This window comes from Cyanistes caeruleus, chromosome 1 (assembly GCF_971803275.1).
Source record: "Cyanistes caeruleus chromosome 1, bCyaCae1.hap1.1, whole genome shotgun sequence".
Classification (NCBI taxonomy): Eukaryota; Metazoa; Chordata; class Aves; order Passeriformes; family Paridae; genus Cyanistes; species Cyanistes caeruleus.
The window spans coordinates 82,348,807-82,375,142 of record NC_141701.1 but is presented as its reverse complement, the minus strand read 5'-3'; the positions used below and the strand labels follow the sequence as shown (position 1 = coordinate 82,375,142).

General features: G+C 39.8%; 1 protein-coding gene and 1 long non-coding RNA gene across 3 annotated transcripts in view; one reads left to right on the top strand and one right to left on the bottom strand.

Annotated features, from left to right (window-relative positions):
• LOC111923875 (cadherin-6) overlaps positions 1-26,336 on the bottom strand; it is a 103,174-nt gene that overhangs the window by 48,665 nt on the left and 28,173 nt on the right. For both annotated transcript variants that reach the window (XM_086898958.1, XM_086898950.1), the window contains one exon: positions 2,415-2,771. In XM_086898958.1, coding sequence (XP_086755084.1) covers positions 2,415-2,642 — 228 coding nt within the window. In that variant the 5' untranslated portion in view covers positions 2,643-2,771. The remainder of the gene's footprint in view (positions 1-2,414; positions 2,772-26,336) is intronic.
• Positions 1,703-8,608, top strand: LOC147655660 (uncharacterized). Its single transcript, XR_015289642.1, has 4 exons — positions 1,703-2,630; positions 3,138-3,253; positions 5,673-5,831; positions 7,815-8,608. It is a non-coding gene; the product is annotated as an uncharacterized LOC147655660 (long non-coding RNA).

Sequence of the window (26,336 nt, the reverse complement as noted above, 5' to 3'; positions counted from 1 at the left end):
CTTTTTTTATTGTTATGATGTGAATGCCCACCAGCTTTAACCACCAAACACAAAAGCCCCAGAAGATTCATGTCTGTCTGTTTATACAGTAAGCATAAGCACAATTTCCTTTTATATACATATATTGCTATTGTTTTAAAAGATTTTGCTGTTCACATTTTTTTCCTTATATTCCTACCATTTTTAAGACCGTATTTAAGGTTAACATTTAGTCCTCTGAGAAAAAAAATATGCTTCATAAAAATCTTCATAATCCTCATTTGCCCACATCAATCAAGTTTAATTGCTCAGTTAAATTGCCTAGTTACCTCCATTTGGAGACATTTAGATGTTTCTATCATTTCCCCTCACACCAATCTTCAACTTTAATAATAAAAGGCTGCTCTTCCATGCCTCTTGGCTAATTGTTCAGTTAAAAGAGTGTGAGCAGTCCTGGCATTTGAAAGATGTGTGAAAGGCCACCTGTGAATGGCTTAGGAACACAAAATCAATGACATTTATACATTGCGCGTTGTTTCTATGCTGTACAACAGAAAGTGTAATAAACTACAAATAGGTGGAAGAAAAACTTTTTAAAATAATGTACATTTTTTTCTCTCTCTGAGTCCTGTTGAAACTGTCTTGGTTTTCTAGTCAAACAAGACCATTTTTTAACTGTCTCTCAAAAAATTTATCCTGCAGAAATATTCACTTACCCATCCGTCCCTCTGAAGTCAATAGCTTGTACTTTAATTCTGCAGTGGGAAGAATGAGGGGCTGATCAGGTTTAATGTCAAAATTCACAATGACAGTGAGAGACTGTAGGATCACCTCAGGACCATATTCTTTCTCTTTGAACAAAAAGATCCCCACTACCCTGACCAACCTCAGCAGACTGTAAAACAGGAGAGTGTGTGGAAGACTGCTGTCTTTCAATTTGTTGCCTTTTTTTCATCCCTTGACTCCATGTTTCATATCTGTTAGTTTTTTCCTTCACTGTCTCATTTTCTGTTTTTGTTTTTGCTCTCTTTAGGTAAGCTTTCTCCCAACTCTTATCTTCTACCCCATTTAATGTCATTTCCTCCTCCTTTCCATCTTGATTCATCTTTGTAAAGCTTCCATTCCTTCCATCTCTGTCTTTCTAGATCTTTCCTCTTACTGTTTTGGTATCTTTTCTTACCCTCTTATCTTCCTTCTCTACTTCTCTCTGAGGACTCTCTGCCTTTGGCCTTTTCCTGTAGGTTGGGCTCAATGGTACCTTTCATGAATGCTGATTATCCTGGCTGGAGTTCTATGAGTATTACACCAGCTGAGTAGCTCTTCATTTGAATCATGCCTTGAAGACATTTAGCAGGAAAGGAGTGTCGCATCCAGCTTTGACTGACAGCTGACTGGCAGGCAAGAAAAGCAGCAACCATCTCTCATGGGAATGCTTAGAGACTTGCAAAGGGAGATAAAATGTCAAACCACTGTGATCTGCAGCCTTTGCTAAGAGGCTTGAGAGATCAAACTAGATCAGCTACAACCCCATTTTAGTTTGCAAAACCAAGTTGTATTGTTTCTGCTTTGAATGTCATTATCAGTAGCATAATTTCTGCATTTTGAAAGACATACTCCTAAAGACTGTGGCACCTTGGGCAGGATAGACTCTCTTTAGGCTCTTAACACAGGTGCATTAGCTCTACAGCTCACATAAAGCTTGTTACCTACATGGGGGTCAGCTGCTCAGGGAGGTGGACCTTCTCAGAGTTAAGCTGTGACATTTCTTCTTAATTTTTTATTTTTTTTTTACCCTTTCCCAGCTGACAGCATGCTTTGAGATTAGAAATATTCAGCCGCCTATTTCTTCTTAGTATATATACACAGTGTGCTTCAACCATGCTTTGTAGTAGCATGGCTGGTGGTGTGAAGGTCATGTCATACAGTGGCACTGCAAAACCTCATCAGAAAACGGGTGCAGCATTGTTGTGTGGAGTGGGTAATAAAAAGGGAAACAATTACCTTTTGTTGAGTAGAGAGAATCGTCACCAAAAATGTAGGTACTGTGAATCCTAACTTAGATCTAAACGTCTCCTGGTTTATATAGTTTGACTGCAGCAAAATTAGTGAGCGTGAGGGAAAACACATATCCCAGTATAAAGCTAAAAATCTGGCCTGTAATTATGCTGCATTATTTCCAGCCACAAAATAAAATGCAAAATCTTTAATAGAATTGCCCATGATTTGCCATGGGACTTCCTGGTTAAAAGAAGACTTGTTGATTACAATCTGAAGATGAAGCGCGCTACCTTTTCACTGAATTACTCCTCAGCAGAAGCTGGGCACACAAGAACATGAACTAAAAGTTGTAGCAGGCAGTGTTCTTCCCTACTTGCTACTGCTGGCTTTCCAGTGCTTCTAAAATCAGAACACAGATGCATACAAAAGAAACTCACCTTGCCAACATATTGGTAGTCAGTTCCTGTGTATTCCTCCAACAAAAAGAACTGATTCCACATCCAGCTCCTTTTGGAACGATGGAGATCTTGCCTGCTGTTTCCAGACAACACCAAAACCTTCTCCTTTTCTGGAAAGCCACTAGTCCTTTTGGATAATGGAGTTAAGAAACTTTGGTGGGGCTGACCAGCCCAAAACAGCAGCCAGAAGCAATGGTAAGTTCTCATCACGGCAACACAAGATGGTCTAAATAATGATTTTTTTGTCTTGTCCTCAAATTAACCTACTTTACAGAACTAAATCCAATCACATGCCGTCTTCCTTCTTTAAATAGTCTTTGCAGTCTCAAAGGATCTCTGAAAGGAAAAAGAACAAGATTTTTAGCATTTCCAAAGGTACTTATCACTGCAGCAACTAAGTCAACAAAGTAGATGATAATAATGACTGTTGAAAACTTGGGCTGTTTCTGATTCAAAATGTTGCAAATAGTCCTTCAAATGGTCTGAGTGAATCTTTTTTGAGCATAGGGAAGGAGTCATGATGTTTTTTAGGGAGTGTGTGGGTGTCTTTTAACCCCATTTGCTTCCCTCCATCGATAAAGGCAAGCTCTTTTTATTGCCTGAACTCTGGGATGTGGCTGATTATTTTCTGATTGGGGGTCTTGATGAGGTTACCACATTACATTAAAGAAGTGCTAGAAAAACTGCATGCTGTCTTCCTAGGAGGCATTCTGTTGCTATAGTTATGGACTGAAGAGACTGGACTTAACTCCAGGATTTTTCCCTCACATTTAAGGAGTTTTGCATTTGACTCCATTTAGAAAGGCCCGACTTAACAGGTTAGTGTAATAAATGTGTATATTTGTCAATATCTCACACATAATAGACCTATTTGTTACTGCATAGGAAATGAAGTGGACACTTTGGTTTTCTCATTATCTACTGCCAGAGTTTTGAATCTTTAAACATATAGTTATATATGTAAATGCTTTCACTACTAACTTCTAAAAGTAAGAAAACAAACCACAGACAGTTCATTGCTACCTCTGGGTTTTTACTAGCTACTGCTTCCTACTATTATTAATACTAAATATTGGTGCATCTACAAAATAATTATAAAATTTTCTCTATCTTTTAATACTGCATAATTTTCAACTTGCCAAAAGCTACAGATACAGTATCCCAGAGTACTGTGGACAGCTCTTCCTTTTTTAAAAAAAGCTGAAAGCTTCTATTCAAAAGGAAGGAAATATACTATGTGTCTCAGGTAACCAGTCATAAAAAATGAACTGCCTCATGAACAGCTTTGGAACATTTTATAATGTGCAGAAATCAGAATTAGTTGACAGAAACATTCCACAATATGTATTTTTGTTGTAAACACCTCATTAATTTTTTAGTTCATACAGATCTATAACCTCAGAGAAGGATAATTTGATTAATTTTCATTTGCTTTCTCAATGATGCTCTTTGAAAAAAAGGTTTTATTTTTTTTTCCAGTATTCTGATCAAAACCCAATAAATCATTCTGAACCAGCTCAAAATTCAATACAGCACCTCTCAGTATTTGTAAATAAAGACTGTGGAATGACAATCTGACTATACAAAATTGAAGAGAAAATTTTTGTTTGCTTCATTGCTTTTCATGACACACTACTTGGATCATATTCTACACCAAAGACCATTTTTTCTCCTATAATATGTGTTTGTCCATTTAAAGGTGTACATTAGGCAGAATTTAGCCTTTGAGCTATGCTAAAGCAGCTACAGTACCTGCAAATGCCTTGGGTTAGCAACTCTTCTGGCTGTCGTTGTTCTTGGTAATAAATTGTATGAAATAACCTCAAGTCTCTTAGAGTTCCTGTTAGTAAATCATTTTCTATAAAGAAATACCACTTAGCTTTTATATGAACAGTAGGTAATGGAACAGGACTGTTCAAACTGTTCATATTATTTTACTGTTTCAAAAGGTAAAAGCCCCTGTTAATAGGTAACTTCTGTGTGAGGAGTGAGATTTTTAGAATTAAGAGGAAGAATGTAAACAGAACAATTAATTCTGACACAGTGTACTTTCTTCTGAAGAAGAGGGAAGGGTTGTAGTTAGCTTTCTTATTAGCCAGGGAAACACAACTCTGTCCTGCATGGGAGGTCATGGGAGCTGTGTCCACACACAGCTTTGAGAGGTTGTGAGAGAGACACAGACCCCTGGCTGTATTCACACATACACACAGAGAGCACAGCAAGAACAGAGCTGTCTTCACAAGACCTTCCCAGAGGAGGATCAGGAAAAGCTGGCATGACTAAACTTTACAATGTGTTCAACAAATGCTTCCAGAGCAACTGATGGAGCAGTGGCAAAGTAGTGTGCAGGTTGCTAGAGCAGGATACAGGCAGCAGATTCAGGCACCAGGATAGGGAGAGCTGAGGTGGCTTTAACCCTCTCCCTATCTACAGTCTCTTTTCTCCTCCTTCTGACCCATGTAGGGTCCTGTCATTCATGGCTCTGCGAACATCAATTTTTACTCTGGCTCTCATTGGACTGTATTCAAATGGACATCTTTCTTCATGTGGTATGGAAGAGGAAGTTGTGTCTCACACGACATTTTTTACTTCCATTTTCTTGCCATTTTGCTCTGGGGGGAGTTTGGGACCTTCCCAGGTGAGTTAGGTACTGTTCCATGGACAGATCTGTCCCTGGACAGACCTGGTGAAGTGCCATGTATCAAGATGCATGTATCATAAGGATGATCTGTGTTTGGAGGACAGATGTGGAAAGATGGATTAGACAGTGGTTCTGGCTGTACACATGTCTTCCCTTACTGGGGATGCAGAGTCTGAGGTAGAGAGTACAGCACATGAGCAAACCTACTAATTTGCTATTGGTGAGGTCTGTATGGAATTTTGAGGCATAAGGGAGTGAAAATCATCACCTGGCAGGCTCCTCATCGCACCACCTCCATGGCCAGATCCTGTGGTGGGGCTCCATATCTCCACTCCTGCACATAACATTTCCTGAGAAGCATTGCTTGGAGCAGCATTACCTAGATGGGATTTGTGCCAGCCTTTTAAAGGATCAGTCCTTCAAACACCAATTGCCAGGAAACAATTATTCCTGTGGGGGAATTTTCTGCACTTGAAGTCAGCTATATATCACAGCTCTGATGTCATGGGAAAGGTTTTATAGTGGCTCATGCTGAATTATAGCTTACAAGAATGATATCATAGCTGTGAAATACAGCCTTTTACTCTTCCCCACAGAGATGTGTCCAAAATGCTGAAATAAGGGCATGATCCCGTAATGTCCTTCTTGACTGCACAGCCTTCACGATGCAGCACAGCAGCCAAGCCCCAGCAGCTACCCTGTGAGTGGCAAGAGAGACACACCTTTACAGACCCTGGCTTAAGCGTGCAACTGGGGTAAGTACCAGCTGAATGCAGGGTGCCTCTGCCCTATTGGTGCTGATTGCTCTTTTATGGGTCATAGTGAGGGATTCAGTAGCGTGAATAAAAAAGGACAGAGCACGTCACTCTGAGCTGAGCCTTTAGTAGAGTGAGCTCTTGTGGCTCCTAAATGCCATTTTGTGCTCCAGTCCCAGTGTCTCATGCACCAGAGAAGTCTCTGCAATGGAATAGTTTTTCTTCTGCAATCTCTCTTTATTTTGAAAACAAGACATTTACCGGGGACATTTTATTTTCTTTAAGTGCAGATGTGCAAATATAATTGATGTGACCCAGGGATGGGGGGCTAAAATTTGTTTTCTTCACATTGTAAAAAGACAGGTAAAAAGAGGCACTTTAAACGTGGCATTTCTCTCAACCACCAGCTGGTCAGGTGGCTGGGGAACTTGCTGTGTAATCAAATGTCAAGAATGAAAAACAATTTTAGTGTACAACAGCCTCAGACAACTAGCTTAGCTCTGCCAGCTCAAATATATAGCAAATCTAGGCTTTTTACAAGAAAAGAAGGAATGTGCACATCCAAGCTTAAAAAAATCCCAGTCTCACTTTAGCTATGGTCATTGTTAAGATAAAAGCAATGTCACTTGCAGCCACAGAACTTTCTTCAGTGTGACAAGCTGCAGATCTGAAGTTTATGTTCATGCTTCTTTGAAAGATTTAAACCTCAGACAATTGCTTAATCACTATAAATATCTATTTCAAAATTATTTCCCCCAGGTGATAGTAGTCATAGTCAGCCTTTCTATTCACCCTCTCCAATACTTCATTAATGTAATGTCTTAATGTGAGAACTCAGTGCAAAATTTACATCCTTTCAGAGCAATATCCAAGTATTTCAACTATAAATCAAAAGGGAAATGCATCCATTGGAGTTACTCCTATGAATCAGGGAGCTCTGCCCTGGAGATGCTCTTCTGGCACAATGACAGGCATCAGGTACAGATTCCTGACATGAGGAGCCCTGAAGAGGTTCTCCTCTGCTCCTGCTCAGCACTCTGGGTTGTAACGGCCTTCCCAGCTGGTTGTTAAATAAACTAGACTAGCAAAGAGCCTTCCCATGAGAGGCATCAGCAGGGAGAGGGAAAACAGCTTTTCCTCATTCTTTTCTGTTCAGCCCCATAGTACTCACTCCATCAGCAGACTCTCAAAGGAATATGCTTTATAAAGCATATTATAGAGTCTGGACTTTAGGATAATTTCTTTTCTGAACCCATGCATTCAATTGTATTTCTGTATGAATTTATACATCCTGGATGTTATGGGCTGCTGATCATTAGATTTTAAATAGCTTCTAAATAGGCTAGCAACCATCGGCTTCTCTAAAGCTTCTGATACAACTTTTATTCAAACAGAAGTGACAGTTTAGCAGATCCTTTATTCTCTGGTTATCAAGGTACAGTTTCATTGTTCCAGTGCTGCATACAAAGCTTTGCAGATTTGGATTAAGGTCCATTAATACACTGGAACATCAACAGTGCTTTGAAGAGCTCCTAATGTACTGCTATTCTCGCACAGAAACTGAATGAGGAGGTCAAAGTTAATATTTGCTTTGGCATAGCATGTAGGAATCTGAGCATGGGAAACGTTTTAGGGCTTGTGGCATGTTTATTTATTTGTTTCTTTATTTCTGGGACACAATAAATTGCCTCCATCTTTATGGAGTTTCATTAAGTTCTTAGAGAAAGAAGCACAAAGATAGAGAGTGGATCCTCCTCTCTCTTTCTAGCAGATTACACTATGTACATGTACCTTTACTGCCCCCAAATCAGGTCTAATTTAGAGCTGTTGCTAGAAAGATACAAACTAGTCTCTGGCTTCATCATCATATTAAGTGCTTACCAGCAGTATCTTTGGAAGAAAATGAGGTTTCTACCCTAATTTATATTTAATTTTGTAGATGATGTGAGAACACATTAACAATATTCTGACCTCATTTCCTAGATGCTTACCCAACCATTTAAGTCTGTCAGGAAAACTGAGCCTGCTTAAATCCCAAACAATTCTACGGAGCCAACTGGCAGTGACAGTACCTGGACTGCAGGATCTGGATTCACAGCTTCCCTATGCAGGAGAGTCACTTCCTAGTGCCCCAGCAAGACCCTGCAGCAAGAGGAACTCTATTTACTCATGTAGTCTTGCTGGAAGGACTCTCCCCTGGCTCAAACATCACGTGCAAGTGTTAAATCTGTCATGTCTGCAACAGGGGAAGACATCGACAACTTACTGTCAAAGCCTGAGGAACCAAAGGTGAGGAAAACATTAATGGGGGAGGAGAAAAATGGCTAAATAGTGACTTCTGCATTTAATGTGCCAGATATGAGAGTCTGGGGTATGGAATGAGGCATTCTAGGCATGGATCTGGTGATCTGTTGCTTGCATTTTACCTTACTGCAAAACCAAGACAAAGGAGCAATGTCCAAGTCCCTAGGAGAATCTGAATGAGTCAGAGAAGCCAGGACTCTAGGGTGTCCTTGGGGCCATACTATCTAGTGTGAAGAATGTGATTCTGCTAGCCTGGAGGCAAGACTGCAAGTAAATTATTAAGTCTTTCAGGAGAATCTGCAAAAAAATTACTTTCTTACCATGGAGGGGGAAAGGTTACAGTGACATTAGTTGCACAAATTAAAAAAGTATTCCAGCTAACTTCAGAAAATAGAAGCTTCCAAATTTATCATATTCACTTCTTTTCAGTGTCAGATTAATATATTTTAATAAATCATATTAATACATTTTCATATATAGCAAAGAATTTCTTGCTGGGTATTTTTTGTAATAGCTAAGTTTCATGTGCTCAGAAGCTGTAACACTGCAGACTTGGACATAATTGACTTGGACTTAAAACGCCGTTGTTAAGTTTTAGCTTACTTTACAATTATGTCTCTCTTATGACCATTTAAATCTGAAAGTCTTAATCTAATAATTTTCTCAAGTGAGAATAAGCTTTTACAGCAGTGAAACCCAAATGCTTTTTTTTTTATTGTCCACAAGGCTTGCCTTTGTAAATATCAGTCATAAATGGAACAAAATGTCACTTTTCCAGTGTAAAGATAGATGATGAAATTTTAATCTTCTGATAACTTTTTTATATCTTTGTTATATAAACCCATATACTCTAGCAATCATTCCTGCAAATACACCACTGAAATAAAAAAAAAAAAAACAGAACACAGCCAAGAGAGAATTCAAACTGAAAGATTTGTGGGCTTAAACTAGAGGTACTTTATGAAGACATCAAGTACACAATGTAATTGCAGCCAGCAGCCGTTGATTATAATGTCTTTCAAAGTCATTTTTTTATTCAGTTCTCTCAGCAGGAAAAAAGGTGCAGAACTATAAAAATAACTAAATGCAGTAGAAATACAAAGATTACTACCCCCATCCTGCACTGGGAACTATTAACATGGTGGTTTTGTGCAATACAACTGATTTAATCCTAGTGGACCTAGTGAGAGCACCAGGCCTCTGGTCACACTGACAGAAGAGGGGAAGTGAGAAGTGTATCTCCTTCTTAAGTTCGTGAATGGCCATGGCAAAAGATGACTGTAGGAATTTATTCAATAGCTGGTGAGTGAACTGATGATAGTGTTTGTCTGTTCTCAGAGATTTTGATATTTTTTTTTTCACCTGGCATTTGAAAAGAGCCTTAGTGTCATCTTGTTCTCAGTCTCTGTAGTTAGCCACAGTGGGAACATATCTTTTATCCATTGTGAAAAAAGAGTCTCACAAAAATACACAAGACAGAGGAATGGTTCAGAAAAGGAAATCTTGTTTTCATTGTATGCTGCATTAAGTGACATTTCTGTGGTCATTCAAGAATATCTGTGGTAGGGCTGGAACCTGGACCTAGATTCTTGAGGCTTACAGCAGTATTGTAACCACCAGGTTATTGTTCTTCCTTTCTGATGTAAGTCCAAGTCATCCTGCCTGTGCTTTAAGCACCACAAGCAGCTTTGCTGCACATGCTGGCTGGACATTGGTATGAGCTGGAGGGTGTATGGACACTGTAGCTGGAGCACCTGGAAAAGGCTCTGACATTCCCTGGGGTGAAGGCAAGAGCAGCAACCTTATGTAGCTATCACAGGCTGGTCACCTCTGCAAGGAGTGCTATGGGAGAGGAAGGACAGACATAGCACTAGCTGATCCTGTTCTTTGTGAGCTACCTCCGGGTGGCATTAACACCGAGCAGGAGCTGGTCTTGCAAAAGGTGTCCAGCTTCTTCTGCCTTTTGCAGGTGATGTGGGGACAGGCTTCCACAGCATTTCAATGTCCCTCTGCAGCAGGAAGCACCCTGCTAATGCTGTGTACTAATCTAAACCAGGGACAGGTATGTGACTAGCAGATCGTACAGACTAATACTGTAAATTATATGAAGTTGTTCCTTAATAGAAGACTGAAACAGCCAAGCAATCAACTACGTTTAGTAGAAGTACAAATCAGTAGTGCTCCTACTGCTATGCATATTTGATATGCATATTTTTTATTCCTGATGAATACCTTAATGGCAGAGAGTAGCAGATGTGCATGGAACTACAGCCAGAGTTTCCAGCAATACCTAAAGTAATCCTGAAGTGATGAAAATGCTGCAGGAAAATCTTATTTCTTGTTGCAGTACTTGATGTAAGTCTGCAGTGTCGTCATCTAGTTGTGCAAGTTACTGTTTTTCTCAGACATGCAATAAGCTACTATCAAATTATAAGGTTGTGCTTTTCCCTAATCCTTTTTATGTATTTATTTAGGTATGTTAGAACTAGCAGGCTCTTCAAAGCAGGTGTGTCATCAAAAAGAACTTCAGTCAACACTATGCATCAAAATTTGATGTCTGAAAAGGAGCCTATCCAGATAATAGAAAGACTCTTAGGTGACCATCAAGTGCCTATTTTAAAGTGCTTTGTCTCCCACTAAAATAGCTACATGGTCTGAATACATGTTCTTGTATTTCTGTTTAGGCACTGGAATTTGGAAGTCTCCTAGACAGGCTCTTAGAATTGATCAGTGACATTTTAGGCTTTTCATTGTAAAAAAAAAAAAAAAAAAAATTGAGCTATTTTAAACAAGACTCCAGCCTGAGAAAGGTATGGGATGCCACCACTCAAGAATATCTGGTAAGGAAACTATTAAAAATCTTTGGATGCATTAAAGAAAAACCTGGTTAGCTTCTCTCTTAAAACTGTTTCTCTTGCTCTAGGGGAGATACCCTATTTTGCTTTATTCCATGCACACTGAGCCTACCATTTATTAGGTATTTACCCTCATTCCATCTGAGGAAAATTATCCACAAACTCCCATAAATAAGACAGAACCACAGGCAACAGATCCTTTCTGTGCTGATCAGCAATTACTCAAAGCCAAAGTGTCAGCGATACTCTCCAAACACAGGAGAAAAATCTGGGCTTGCAGATGCTTTAGTGGCATTGCAGTGCTCCCTCAAGTATTGCAGTGTGATAATGAAGGCAGAGGCTATTCTGCCACATGCACAGCCAAGAATAAAAGCAAGGAGGAGGTAAGGCGTCTTTTTCAATAGGCACAGGCATATTTCCTCATCAAAGACTGACTATTCTTGACAGTAGCAATTAGGCAGTTCAATAAGAGACACAAGAAAAAGAAAATTCTTTGACAGGGGTGTTTTGGATGTGCTTTGGGCAGAGTGTATATTGTTGTGAAATATGATATTAATTGCTAAAATCCTGATTTATTTCCTTCAGAAGAAACCCAGATACTCTAACAACAGAACCATTTTAGTAAGTGATGGCAAACAGGTAAGCAGAGTTCCCACAACTCTAATTTAGGCGTGTTAGAACTTACGCACTTTTCCTATGTACAAAAGAGATTATTCTTTTCTATATTTTTATTTACAACTGTCTGTAACTTCACATTTCTAGGGTAGACATGGTGCCAAATGGGATGGCTGCTGTCTCTTTTTACATTTTTTTCTTTTAGTGATCCTCATCTTTTCTGCCTACGTTTCACAGTTCCCCGCTACAGGGACTCTCCTCGCTATCCCTGCTCCCACTGTGCCCCACTTCATCTGTGGTAGAGCAAAGCAGTTGTCTTTCTTAAGCAGTTTTCTATTCACCAGCTGCTGCTTGCATCTTCCTCTCTGCTAGAGGCTCAGTGCTCAGTACATTTTTCCTGACTTCTTGACAGAAACATATGCTAATTTCCCACTCTGAAGTTAGGTGAAAACAAACGAGGTGGTACATAAGGTACTGGAACCTGGGCATGATTGAAATAGCTAAACTTTGACTTTGCATTTGATTGTCAGGAGCTTTCTTGTCTCTCACAGACTTTCATGGCTATTTACCAACGTGAAATGGGTGCAGAGTGCTACCAAATCCGAAATGACTGCAATTCTCAGTTCATTGTAGGCAAGTGAACTCCATTTGTGCAAATATGCTCCAACATGAGAAGTCAACTAGAAAATACAGAGATGCCCATTAAGACTGATTTCATTATGATTGTACTATTAAAAGAACTGTAGATTAGGAGGTCACGTCGCTTTTTTGATGAAAAGGTCTGTTATTTCTTTGATCATGATAGTAACTGGCTACACTAAAACACTACAGATTCTCTAAAAGACTCTTAATGTTACCCTTATTAGCTACACAGTGTAAGGAGCTGTAGCAAAAGAGAAGAGAGCTTATGAAGATGGGCTGGCCTCCCTTTTTAGATCTTTTGATCCTACTTGTGATCCTGTTAAGGATCTAGGAAATCTTCTCAAGCAGGGCTAGACTGGAAGGCAGAGGGTGGAGACAGCCACAAGGAAAGCCCAGGAGGACCAGCATGAGGAAGCAGCTGCAGCAGTAAGAGGGCCTGACCATTTCTGACTGACTTTAGAGTTATTAGGACTGAATAATGAGTATTAAAATGGGAATAAGGCATGCTTGTGGATCATTCAGGATGAATAAATACCATGCCAAGCTGGCAGGGATGTTCTAGCAATTTGACAAGTAGGACATTCTGTTTCCAGAAGGATGATATTTATTCATTGTTCGAGTGCATGGCAAAAGCAGCTACACTCAACCTGTAACTTCAGGTGAGGCAATAAACTTCACCACTTCAGTGCATATTTCCAGCCATGATGACTCATTATTTAACTGAGGTTTTGTGAACAGTGAGTGATGTTTCTGAAACTCTTCAAGTTTCTTGAATAGGAAACATGCATACTTGCTTTTCAAATCACTAATATGAGAGGTGGCTTTCTTCTTTGAGAAGGGCCTTTTAATATGTTTTTGCTAGTAATTTTATGTTTCTCAGAATATGAAAATGTATAAAAGAATAATGTTACTTGTGACTGAATAGCTTCTGAAGTATTTAATAATGCCACTTATGTCACCATTTCTTTGAAAAACCTTAATGAGTTGCTTAATTAGAAATACTGAGGAAATTTGAATGGCAAAATTTTTTTTTTTTTCCACTTGGTTCATACAGCTCCATATACACACGTTGTGAAAATCAAATACTATACAGGTGACTAACTCCTTTTCTTGTATTTTTAAAGTGTATTCCTCTGGTGAGGAGTTTTCTCTGGGCATTGAAACCAATAAAATGTATGTGATCTAATCCCTGTAAAAGTGTTTCTTCTTAGGAATGGGAAAAAAAAAAAAGAAAAGAAAACAACATCAACAGAAGTCAGGAAAGACTGCAATCTGACTTGAAACAATTGGTGTTTCTGGTATTGCTAAATTCTTTGCAATTATATGTGGAATCTCTTTGGGATATAAAGAGTTTGTTTTTTTGCAAGTGGAGTCTATAATGGAATTACTGAAATCTTCCCCTTGTGCAATGGAGACTTTAATATGGTGCTTTATTTTTAAAATCTGTTCCAGACAGACTCTTTTCTATTGTTTTCCACGTAAGGGAACTGGAGCCATCCTGCAACTCTTAACTACATTGTTAATGCTAAATAACTATGTGATCATCATATGCAGCAAATTGGGGATTAGAAGCTTCTAGGACAGCTCTGCTTTTATGTTTGAGACAACTGAAGGAGCTAATCCTAAAAATACCGAATGTATGATTCAAGTGGCTGCTCTTAGTCCAGGATTCAGTAGAACATTGCTCTGTGAAAGCCAATGAAGACAGCAAAATTGGCCTTTGCTCACTACAGTTTTTGGTTTTGATTCTGAATTAATTCCATGGAGTTGGCAGGATTGATAGCCAAGATCAAAATCACTGGAGAATTAGTCTGGGAGGAACAGAATTAAAAGAAATAATGTCTGTATAATTTGAGCTTTTATGCCTATAAACAGATGTCCCTGTTTAAAAAAAAAAGAACAAAAAAAATAAACAACACCAGAAAAACCCAAGGAGATACTTATCTGGACAAGAGAGACTTGCTTCTGTTTCAGAAAATCCTTTTCATCAGGCATTTCCCTGACCAGTTAATGCTCAAGAAAATTATTTCCAGTAAGAAAAGAAATGTGACCACCTAAGGTGCCAATACAATCTCTCTTCACATCAGAGAGGAGTAAATCATCTATTCTTCCATTAATGGACAGACTCCATGTATTTTAAGTGTTTTCTTGAGCCAAATCTAAACTTCTCTGATACTCTTACAGAAAGCAGTGAACAGAAACAATCAGCCTCAGTCTTGCTGAAACTGTTAAGAATTTTGTGTCAGTAGAGCCAGCAAGTCACTCCTAATTTTTTTAAAATGTTTCTTAGTTCTACTGTTGTTTCTTTCAACTTTTGTTACTCTTACTGGCAAAATTTCTGTTAGCCTGATTTTCACAACAGTTTAAATGACTGGATCTTAAATATGACTTGAAGTGACCAAATGGTTACTAACTAGATCCGCAGAAATCCATGCTTTTGCAACAAAGAACACAATTAATTAAAGCTCAAACATTTCTAAAAATTGGACTTATTTGCACTCAGAATATGTTCCACTTCAGTATTTTAAATATTACATGCACTTCAAGTGCATTTTGACTGTCATCAGCTTGGGCTGCTTCCTTCTGGAGAGATAAAAGCCTTCTTCCTGTCAAGGTCACTTAGCTTTGATCCTTAGGTCCTCCCAGTTTCTACTTTGCTGTTTTCTTCTCACCTCTAGTTATGGGCAAACTGATGTAAGCCAAAAATTGTCAAATTGTCCTGCAAACATGAGTGTTTATTCACCTAAGGTACCCACATAGTCTCAATTACCAAGGAGTTTGATCACTTAATAATCTTTACTGTATTTATTCTCAGTGTAGTTCTGTGAGAAGTGTAAAGCTACCATTCCTGAACATAGAAAGTGAATGTAAAGACCAGACCTTCAAAGGAATTTAAAAACCTAACACTTACTGCAATCAAGTCAATGGCATTTAAGCCTCTTATACCCTGACATTTTAGACCTAATGCAGAAACAGAAGACTATATGGACACCAAAAAAATCTGAGAAATTATTATAAACTGAACATGGATCAACTCATAAAAACATACACATTTCTTTTTCATTACACCGTAAGATTTAAGGTTTTTCTACATAAGTCTTGACAATTTTGCTTTTAATGACCTCTTCTTAAAGAAGCTGTAAGACATAATGTTTCTTGCCTGCTGGATGAAGACAAGTTTAAACACAAAACTGAGGTTACACCAGCAGTTTTTTAGCTCTGTCTACACATTATCTATTGAATTGTCTTGTGATGAAATGTTGTTCCTTCAGTTGCATAATAAATCCATAATTTTTCTATTTTAAACCAGAAATTAGATTCTTTCTCCTATTTAAAACCCTTCCAACTTAGCCACCACACAGGTGTTGGGTACACACAGGAAATGTGAGGGGAATTCTTCCCCAGAACTATCTGCCTCTTTTCCCTTCTCATAATCACTAACCAATACCCTTTTCTTCTGATTTACTGCAAGCTGTTTTAGCTTGTAGGTTGGTCATATGACTGTTTTCCAAGTATGGGCAATTGTAAAGCAGTAGGGATTACCCAAGATTCAGTCTGTCTACAGCAAAACAAGATTCAACCTACTTCAGTCTAAGATTTATGGTTTGGGGTGTTCATTCCTTTATGTTTATAAATACCTGAAGTTTGTTGGAAATGTGATACATTGTCACTTAGTACCATATTCCAAGTGTTGAGCTTACATGTGTATATATAAATATATGTATTTAAAGATATATCTCTATATATCTCTATATCTGTATATATCTTAACCTGTACCTGTGTGCTATACACTACTATCTAAATTGATAATGACTATTGTAATCCTGCTATTGTCTGTAGGAAATGAACTTTAATTTCAGTGCTGAATAGCTCAAGTGATTCATTGATATTAGTATCCAGAATAGGATGGAGGCTTAAAACCACAAGTCAGTGTTTCTCAAAATGGAAGTGTGACCCTATCAGATGTGAGCAGATTGAAAGAAAACCTCAGGTGTTAGGGGGAATAACATGGAACACTTTGACTGCAGTTTATTTGGTTGTGGCTGGAAAAAGAACAGTTAAGGAGAGTTTTACTGACATAAGCATTGATGTAATTGGCATGTACAAGACTGCATCAGCAGTACCAGTGTGAGCACGGCTTTTATAGCCCTGCACCTTAGGAAACATGATGTTATCATTGCTACCAAAAAATTGCAGATTTTGTTTTACCTTAACACAGGCCACTTCAGGCCTTGCCTGGTCCTGAGCTTACATTAGCTTGTTTTGGCTGAATCAGCAATTGCCCACAGATGACTAATATCCAACTTATTTTTGGTATTATAGTCACTGTAAAATTTCACAGTTTTACCCAAAAGAGATTACAGCATGCATGTTGTTCCAACACCTCTTAAGCAAGTAACTGGTAACTAAAGTTGGGCACCAATTAAAAAAGTGGTATTAACAGACTGCATAAAAAACTCAAGCAGCCTCATGACTAAAGATATTCCTCCCAGTGAAGTATCTAAGGTGCTAATTATTTGCCGTTGCTACTGATAAGAAAGATGAGTTGATATAACAAAAGGAGGTAGATACCAGGAAGCTAGTAACAAATTGGGTTGTACTATTAATGGGAATTAGCAAATAATTAGATAATACAAACTATAAACATCAGCATCATTGTAGCTGGACCTGGAATAACTTTTTCATTAATTTTTATTTTACTGTTGAAATAATAATTAGACTAACAATAAACTCTAATTGTCAGCTCTGCATAAAAGGTGTGTCCTTCTGTGCCCATAATGAGATTTTGACTGTAATACTCTTTGTCAGATGGGCAATTTTTATGCAGCAGAAGTGTGGAAAAAGGGAAAATATTAAGTAGCAGCAAGGAGAAAGAGGAGTGGCAGAGAAGAGGCTTCTAGCTTGGCAGCGCTTCAGAGCAGGGACACAGCTGGTTATCCAGCTGTGATCCTGGGATGCAGCCAGACAAGGAAGACTCAGGGCACACCCCTCAGATGTACCTTTTCATGCATTTATATTAATCTCATGCCAGCAGCACTCTGACATACCGACCGTCAATGCAGGGGTTGGGTTCCAGCCCAGCAAGTGATTTGAGTGGGTGTCCCTCCCCTGTGCCATCCTCTTGGAGCAGCCTTGAAGGAATGGCACTGTGTGCAGTCATGAGGGCTGTGATTGCTCTCTTGGTTGCTAGATAATTTTTGCTCTTGAAGCAACCCCTATTCTCAGCAGTTTTGCACCACAGGGACAAGCCTCATGCCAAAACAGACAGTGTCAGTTCATTCGTCAAGGCTGACTGAAATTCCGAGCCGCATCTCAGAGGTTCAGTCCGTATGGATGCCTGAAGGAAATGTGGATGAAGGTGACTTTAGGCAGCCTTGCTTTCTGCCATGCTTGGGGGCCTGAAGTGGCCTCTGACAAAGCCTAAGCAGTCCTGAGCTCTGTAGTCACCACACCAGCCTGGGTTTTGCAGTTTGGCCTCCACCTCTCCAAATGCAAGATCATCCTTGGACGTGCACCCATGGCTGATAAAGTATGTGAGCAGAGCTGCTGAAATACAGCTCCTGTGCAATGAAGTCTGAGGCAATGTGTCCCTCCTGATGGTGTCTGGAATTTCTAAAGCTCTTTTATCAGCTCCTTAAATAGACCCTCTGGTAAAAACAGTGAATCTGGAAATGATGGCTGGGTCTCTATTCATATCCAATTGCAGCAAAAGGTGTGACAGACAAGCTGGTTTCCTCTGTCATAAAAAAAAGAAAAAAACAACATGCCTCACTGCTCTTGAAAGCTAAACAGGGAAAGAGAGCATTTCACTTCAGTGGAGTTGCATATCCATTGAACTGACATGGTGGGGAAAGGGCCAGAATGCAGTTCCTGTGGGGATTCCCACTTAAAAGGCACTCAAGTCATGAGTCCTGAATAAGTATATGAAAGAAAATGAGTTGTCTTCAAGGAAAAAATGGCAATGTCTGGCCTGCCTTGCCATTCCTTCTCAAATGGGGGAAGTACAATATATCATCCCTGCTTAAACTCTGCATAATTTTTTAAGCCTAACATTTGGATTTATTAATAGTACAACTTCACTCCTCCATTCCCCCAAGATAAGAATTCAATCTTTTTTTTCCCAGAAGCCGCATTTTTATGCATACTTATGGGCACGCAAGGTTTGCAGAAGGTGACTCCCTACAGAAAATGTGTGGCTTCTTAATGTCAATTTGTTTCTGCATTTGCTGGAGGACCCTGTAGTAATTTGTATGAATACTTGCTGTAAATTGATAACAAGATATGATGTCCTAGAAAGTATATACTAGCATAAAACATGAGGGAAAAAGAATCCTCATTCCATTTTAAATTAGCCAAGTTGTTACAAAATGGGGAGATTTCCCTTTGTGTTCTGAAGTAATCTATAAGGTGGGATTTTTTTATTACAGCTGTTTGGTGAGTGGGATGGGAAAGAGACAGATAATGGATGAATGCGCTTTTTCTGACGTGGAGGGATGTAAGCACAGCTTGTGGCTGGGGGTGAAAGGGAGATTAATTGTCAGTTGGTCTATTGTGCAAAATTTTGACAGACTTCTATGTAGCGTAGTGTGGAATCTACACTTTTTGAATGTCTTTTTCTTTCCCCAGGTATATATGAACATAATACTCGCAGTGCTAGGCGTAGCAGGAATGATATTAAAATGCAAAACTGCAGGAAGAAATTCAGAAGTAGAATGGGTCACTATTTTTCTTCTGAGCGTTTCAGAGCCTGGGAGGGATGGGAAGGGAATAGCAGACAACTTTAGTTTGGTCAAACAGAATTTCCTCCTGGGTTTAGAAGGGCTTCCATTGCATCTCTTTCACCCACTCTGAGGGGATAGTAGCCCATGAACACTCCAGATATCTAACCCAATTTCTTATCCACTTGGCTGGGCAAAAATCAACCTTGTGGCTGTGGGTCAGTCCTCTTCTGCCTTTGCCTGCAGCTGTACTTGTTTACTCATGATTAGCTTTTTATCCTGAATTGCTTCTAATTCCAGTTTAAGGCTGTTTTATCCTACTTTACTTTCATCCTAATAGTAGAAGGGCAAAATCCATAAATTCTATTTTAGACAAGGAAAAAAGATCTGAACAAAATTTTAAACTGTTTTTTATACTTACTGTTATTTATAGGCTTGATCTCCAACCCCATGCCCCAGCTCACCTCCGTACCAAACCACATTAAGCCTTAATGTGAAAATCTTTAAGGTGAGATCATAACAAATAAATAGCTATTTACCCCTGAGTCCTTTCTATTGTTTCCCTTTTTTTTTCTGTGTGTGTGTGTATGTGTGCGTGTTATAGTATCTCTGTGGTTTAATAGGATCAGAGTAATCTGACTTTTGTATTCTCCTAGCTGGTGACAGGCTATATGAACATTTTTCAAATTCAGCCTTCCACCCAGGACATGTACTAGCTCTCAAGGAGGCATAAAGGAAACATCCCAATCCAATGACTGCTGCAGATGTGTTCAATAAAAGCAGAGCTGTAACTACACAAATTACCTTTGCTAAGCTGCAGGGTGCTGCAGAACTGCTGAAATGAGTTTCTCCCTGCCACACTTTTCATTCTCTCTGCTGGTTGCGATTGAATACAAATTAAGAAGAAATCCCCGAAAGAGGTTATAGGCCTATACAAATATCTTACAAGAGAATTGGGCTGCTCATGCAGGTCGTTTTTCAGATTGCAGAAAGTTTTAGGAAGAAAGGGATGTCACCTTAGAAGCCTGAGTAGGGCAGGAATGCGAGATGATTAGACTAGAAATTTCATTACGAGTCTTGCAGTAATTGTTATTTTAATTAAAGTCCCAGCTCTTGGAGACGAGTTAATGTTGGAGAAATTCCATTTTCTTTTAGGAAAGCATGTTTCTAGTCTGATGTTTGCCAAACAATATTTGGAAATATAACCTGTGTCCTAGCCTGCTAGCTGGACTCAAATGAAATGAACGCTAATCTGAATGTACGATGTGTTTCCATGGTTTGAGACAAAACACCTCTTGAGTGGAAGGCCAAATTAACACACATTGGGGCTGGGCCCCAGAATTTCAGATGTGGCATGGCTAATTCTGGATGTTTAAATTCAAGCCCTGAACCGTGCTGAGACTGAGAACGGCAGATGGAAGAAGCTGTTGTGGGAAGGAGGATGTGGTAGGGGTGCAAGATGCCTGTTGTGGCCAGGAGGAACAGAACAGATGTAGCAAACTTGATCTGCTAGGTGTACATCCCAGACAGAGCAAAAGCACGCTTTCTGCCAGGGAGTGAAACACTACCAGACAAAAATTACTCTGTTGCCTTCTACTGCAGAATCCAGTTTCTTGCTGAGACTGATTTACTTGATCTTTTGGCACCAAAATGCCATTAAACAGTGCATTCAAAGCTGTATGAAATGAACTAGGCCCTGGTTTCAGTCCATAGACAAGCTGTATTCTCCCCAGACCTCTATATCCGTCTGAGGCTCAGGCAAGTTCTTTCACCACTGGCACTCTCAGCTCTGAAGGGTTTCAAGAAACCCACCTGCTTCTCCTTCTCTGGTAGTGGCACAGGGAGGAACTGGTTATATTTTGGCTTTGTGGAAGTAGGATTTTAACAACTACTCTTCCATACTTACAAGTTTATTTCTCCTAGCAACTATTTTGTAGTCTGTCCTGCTGCAGAAACCTGGGAAACAAGACCTGGAGTTTGCCTGCATGAGAGAAATATGCTGCCATAGTTTGTGGCTCTTGTTTCTTTCCCCCTCTCTTAGGAATTTGCTATGCACAATCAATTTCAAAATGCCACAAAAAGAGCCAACATGAAAGAAATTCAAACCCCTTAGTGGAGTGTTGCCTTTAAAAGTAACAAGATTTTGGCTTCAGGCCAACCATGCTGAGAACAAATGGAAGAAAAATTCTCTTAAAATATTTAATATTACACAGTGGATTATATTGGATTACAAATAATCAAACATGTCTGTTTATTTTTAAAAAGACATTCATGTCAAGTGCAGCATGTAGCTTTCATGTTTGTTTTTTACTACTCAATATTTTAATAAAAAACTCTTACTGACGAGAAAATAATATTTTATTACTCATTGGATTTTGTCTTTTTCTTATGCCTACTCAAATTCATAGGAGTTCTTACATGGGCTTCAAGAGGAGTAGGATGGAATTTCTTTCCAATTACTAAACTGTACTTTCTTCTTTCCTTCCCTACCTCACAAAACCTGTCACAAACCAGTGGAATATTGTCATGGAATGACCTAGTTTGTTGGATAGATTCATTGGTTAAAAAATACTAGTTTCACATAGTATCTGCCCTGGAATGAGGTAATTTGATGCCTTTTTTCTCCCAAATGGAGAAAAAGTGGAGAAAAACATTTCTCCAGTGGAGACTGTGGCTGATAACAGTCTCCACTTATGTAACTGTCAGAGTTTTAAGAACAAGCTTTATTAATTTGTCTGCTTTTAAAAGGATGAGTACATCAGGAAGAATGGGATAAAGGAATGGAGTAAGAGTGACTGTTATGTTGGCTTTTTAATGGATTAGTGACATTTGAGGGGAAAAAAAAGCAGCAGGTTCCTCAAAGTGCAAAAAGCAACTTTCAGCTTATGGAAGTAATATTTGTCCAGCCATTGAAATAAAACAGCCAATATGATCAGTATTCCTGGACAGAGAATTTGGACCCTGAGGCTCAGTATTTAAAGCCTTTGAACCTCTTCTCAGCTGCCAGCTGACCCTGGTGGTGCCAGAATTCCCCAGGCACTTGTACTTCTGTCATCAAAGCCCTCCAGGTGCGTGCACTTCTGCTATTGAGAAAGGGCAAAATTATGCAAATCTGATGCAGGCAGGCAATGTGGCAGCTAACACTTGGCATGATTCACAAGCTAGACCCTCATTTTCCTATTTCCCCTCAGGAGCCTCAGCTGGGACATCAAACCACGTCTACCAAATTGGAACAGCGTGCAAGTCCATTTCCCACCTCCAGCCCCTGTGATCTGGTGGGGCTCTCAGAGCAAAATCCTTTCCAAGCGGCTTGTGCTAAAGCTGAGTACCACACTCTAATATTTATAGCACCCAGTGCCCATCTGACTGCAAAATCACTGCATCTGAGACCCTTCTCCTGCCTTTCTTTGGCATAGTAACAAAGCCAAAGTTTTGGCTCAAGTCCTGTCTCCTGTCTATTTTCCCTGCTCCTGCCTCAATGATCGGAGCATAACTGCTGCAGCTCTACCTTACACAACTGAATGCACTCACATGGAGAAGCAAAGTCTTGTCCACATGTTCTCTCCCAGCTGCAGCTGTGCTGGCTTAGTTTATGTCACCAAATGCTCATCTGTACACCCTGCCAGGAGAGAAGATTGTTAAACTACACAATGCCTTAACCAATCTCAGTTGAAACAAACTCATTGTGGCTTGCAGATCTCAAAGCAAACCTATACAGTCGACACAAAGGAGGTGGGGAGGGCTCCCAGGAAGGGGTCTATGTGAACAATTCTGGGAAGGTGGCCTGCAGGTGGAGGAGTGAGGAGGTCTTCACCAGCACAGGATAGCCAGAAGAGGATACATAACCAAGACTTCAGCCACATCGAAAAATGGGGGCTGATGCAGCTTCTGAGGAGAATTGATGAAGGGACTGAATTCTGTCTGAACTCCTGTGCTTGCTTGTATTTCCTGGTCTAGTCTGCAAGATGCCAATTTAGCTATTAAGGTCTAATAACAAAATGGAAAGCTTAATTATAAATCATGAAATGTTGCATTAGAGGTTACCAGAATGGTCTGATAAACAAATCTGTTGTTGCATTTCATCTCCCTGTTAACAAATTACTGGTTTGTCAGCTGTCTGCTTCCACCCTTCCCTACTTTCTTTCTATGTTTTTTTGTTTGCAATGCAGTTGGTTGTATATTATCTGTCTTTTCTTTGAAGATAACAAAGTATAACTAAGACTTAGCTACACAGCTTTAGCTAAAATATCTCCTGTTAGGTTGTTGCTAAAACCACATCTCCTGCTTCAGTCATGCAGAAACGGATGAAATGGGAATCAGACTTAGAGGATTTAATTGTGGTGCCAAAAGGCAGGGAGAGCCCTGGGGAATCAGCACCATCTTTTAGCCTTCTGACGTTGACACCTGGGAAATCTGAGATGAATGTATCGGATAGAACAGAGCTTGCACATCATCTCCATAAAAATCCCCACTGTTTCCAGTTTCACTGAAAAGTGTACACTTAGGCACTTCTGCCAGAGTTTAAAAGCACTTTATAGGTACTGAGAAGAGCCTTGCAACACATCTTTATGTTAAGTGCTATCTTTATTTAAAAGATTGAAGGGGGAAGGAGAAGAGGGAAGGGAAGCCAAGAGGGAATAGTGCCGAGAGGGACTTATAAAAATACTTGTGCAAGTTAACTAAATGGGAATTAGGCACCCATCTGATTTCAGTGCATCCCGTAAAGGAATCTAACTCCTGTGGATGAACTCCCTCAGGGACTTTTTTAAGTCTCTTGAAGTAACATTAAATCTTTGTAAATCTCATACAGAAGGGTATGTCAAGTCTGAGCCAGCTGTGATTATGGTTGAATGTTTCTACCTCTCACTGTAGTAAATGGGACTTGGGGCTCTGCAAGAGATCAGCCTATCCAACTCTAAGGACATGACAGTGAACCTGGGTAATCCAGGAGCCTGCCACACTAGCAGGCCAAGTGTGCTCAGACCTGAAAGGCTCCACGTGTTCTGACTGGGTGTTCAGGACCAATATTCCCTTGGTACAGAGGGTGGCCCTGGGTAGCCCACAAAACACTAAGTCACCTCTGGGGTGACTTGCACATACCACTCTGTAATGGAGCAGGAAGTACAATCTAGCTCATTTTACATCAGCAGTGAAGTGTAGTTCTGCTTCTTGGTGTAAGTAGTGGCGGGACAGGAAAGGCACTGAGGCAGCAGAGACTACAATGAAGCAACCCGCTTCCTCTGAAGTCTTGAGATACCTGGCAGCTCTTTTGTGCCTGAATTCAGAAATGTTCAATATCTGTGATGATAAGTTTTTTTCTTCTTCTGGTTTCTAGGATAGTACATCACTTAGTGGTTTAGTCTCTAAACCACGTCTTTCAAATTACAAGATCTATTTTAAAATTTCAAACAACATCTCCTTCTCTCCAAGATCTCGGCAAGACAGCTGGCAAATCCACGCTTACAAGCAAAAATTACAGAAAACACAAAAAGTACATGGGCAACAAAAAATAAGGTAGGAATTCAAAGTAGTGTACTGCACTCCCTGAGCACAACTATAAAGCTAGCTCAGTATAGATGAGACCCTGTCAGAGCTTTTGAGACCTCTTCATACATTTTACAGTGTGCTGCAAAACTAGCAGGCTTGGCCCCAGTGCCTCTCTGATCACGAAGCCAAGAGAAAAGCAACACAGAAATGAGAGCTGTGTGTGCTGATACAGTGAATGCTGTAGAACCTGCTGGAGCATTTCTGCTGCGTGTATGAGTGTGTCTGTTTGCTCAGGTGTGAGTATATGTATTACCTCCCTTTGTTTACATGGAGGCTTTGGTTTCCTGTGTTTATACAAGCTTGTTCTAAAGGCTGGCACATCTCATTTTTGAAGCTGTGAATCCTGCAAATTCCATCCAAGCACACTGCCAGCAATCCACAGCTGTACACAGCAAGAGCAAGTGAATAAACCAAGTGTGACTGGAAGGAAAGCAAAGCTGCTTTGCTCTTATGTGAGCTTTCTCTTTAGTTCTGTGAAAGACCCAATTTAGCAGAGCACTTTACTTTCAAACTGCATGCTTTTACTGAAGGCTGCTAGAGGACCTAAAGATAAAGATGTACCTGAACACTTTGCTGAATCGGGGCCTAAAAAGGAGAGCATAACAGAGAAAATGTTGATCATTATCTAAGAAATGATGGGCTGGCATCATGCTGATAGAAGTACTTTTTCACTGCACATAAAAACAGTAGGGATTACAGGTAAGAAATGGATTTCTGCATCTTATCTCTCACTCATTGAAACAAATGGTTTTATGTTTCCAGCAAGTTTATTTAACTTATTCTTTCCAAACAGGCTTTTTATTTATTTTATTTTATTTTTTAGTCAGGTAGGAACAAAGGTAAACCAACTCTTCTGATTGTCCAGCAAGTTCAGAGCAGCCATAGCTTTTCTCCTGTGACACATTCTGTTTTACATGTTGGCAAACCAGGATGTCTGTTTATCCTCTATGCTGGAGACCAGCACACCATTTGCTAAGTAGAGTAGCATTTCTGAAACCAGGAAAAGCAAACAATGTTCTGGGTACATAAATGTCTTCCCTGGTTAACAATTTCCCTTACAGAGAAAGAGAAGGGAGAGGAGAATTTGAATTTGAATGTGCCCCCCTCCACACACACACGCTTATACACCTCCTGCCAAAAGATGCATCTGGTTCTATAAAAATCCCAGATCCTCTTGCATGAATGCAATCTGAAGTCATAGGTTTGCATAAGAACCAAATCCTCAGCCAGAGGGCTGTGAAGTATCTGTCAGCTCGTCAGCTGGATACATACAGAGACAGCTATTTAGAGCTGATGTTGCTGCTTGGAAGACAGGGACTTGGATATCTTTTTACTTCTGTGCACCTGTGGCCTATCTTGCCAACATTTCATAACGTTTTTTACTCACTTTTACACTCCCCTGTATGATCTAAGGACAACTTCAAAACAAGTGGCTGGTGTTGGGTGCTCTGACCCTTGGGCACAGGCAGTGAGGCAGTGTGGTGTGCTGCCTTGTGAGACGGGGAGGGAGGGCCCTCCATGGAAGGAGAGCACAATGAATATCTGGAGGAGAGAGGTGGCAAAGCCAACAGGAGTGCATCTAACCCATCACATCTACAGGGACGTGGCTCAGAAAAGGTTTGCTTCTATGAAGGAAGCAATTAAAGCACAAAAAGCACCATAAGAAATAGTGTTAGGCAATAGTATTAGGCAAGATTCACAAGAACCTCCTATCCTTGTCTCAAGTGATGTATGCTTTGCTTTCATTTCTGCTTCAAACAAACTACAGGTTTTGAACAAAGATTCAGTTAAAACAATGCAGGTTAAACAAAGAGGCTTTCAGA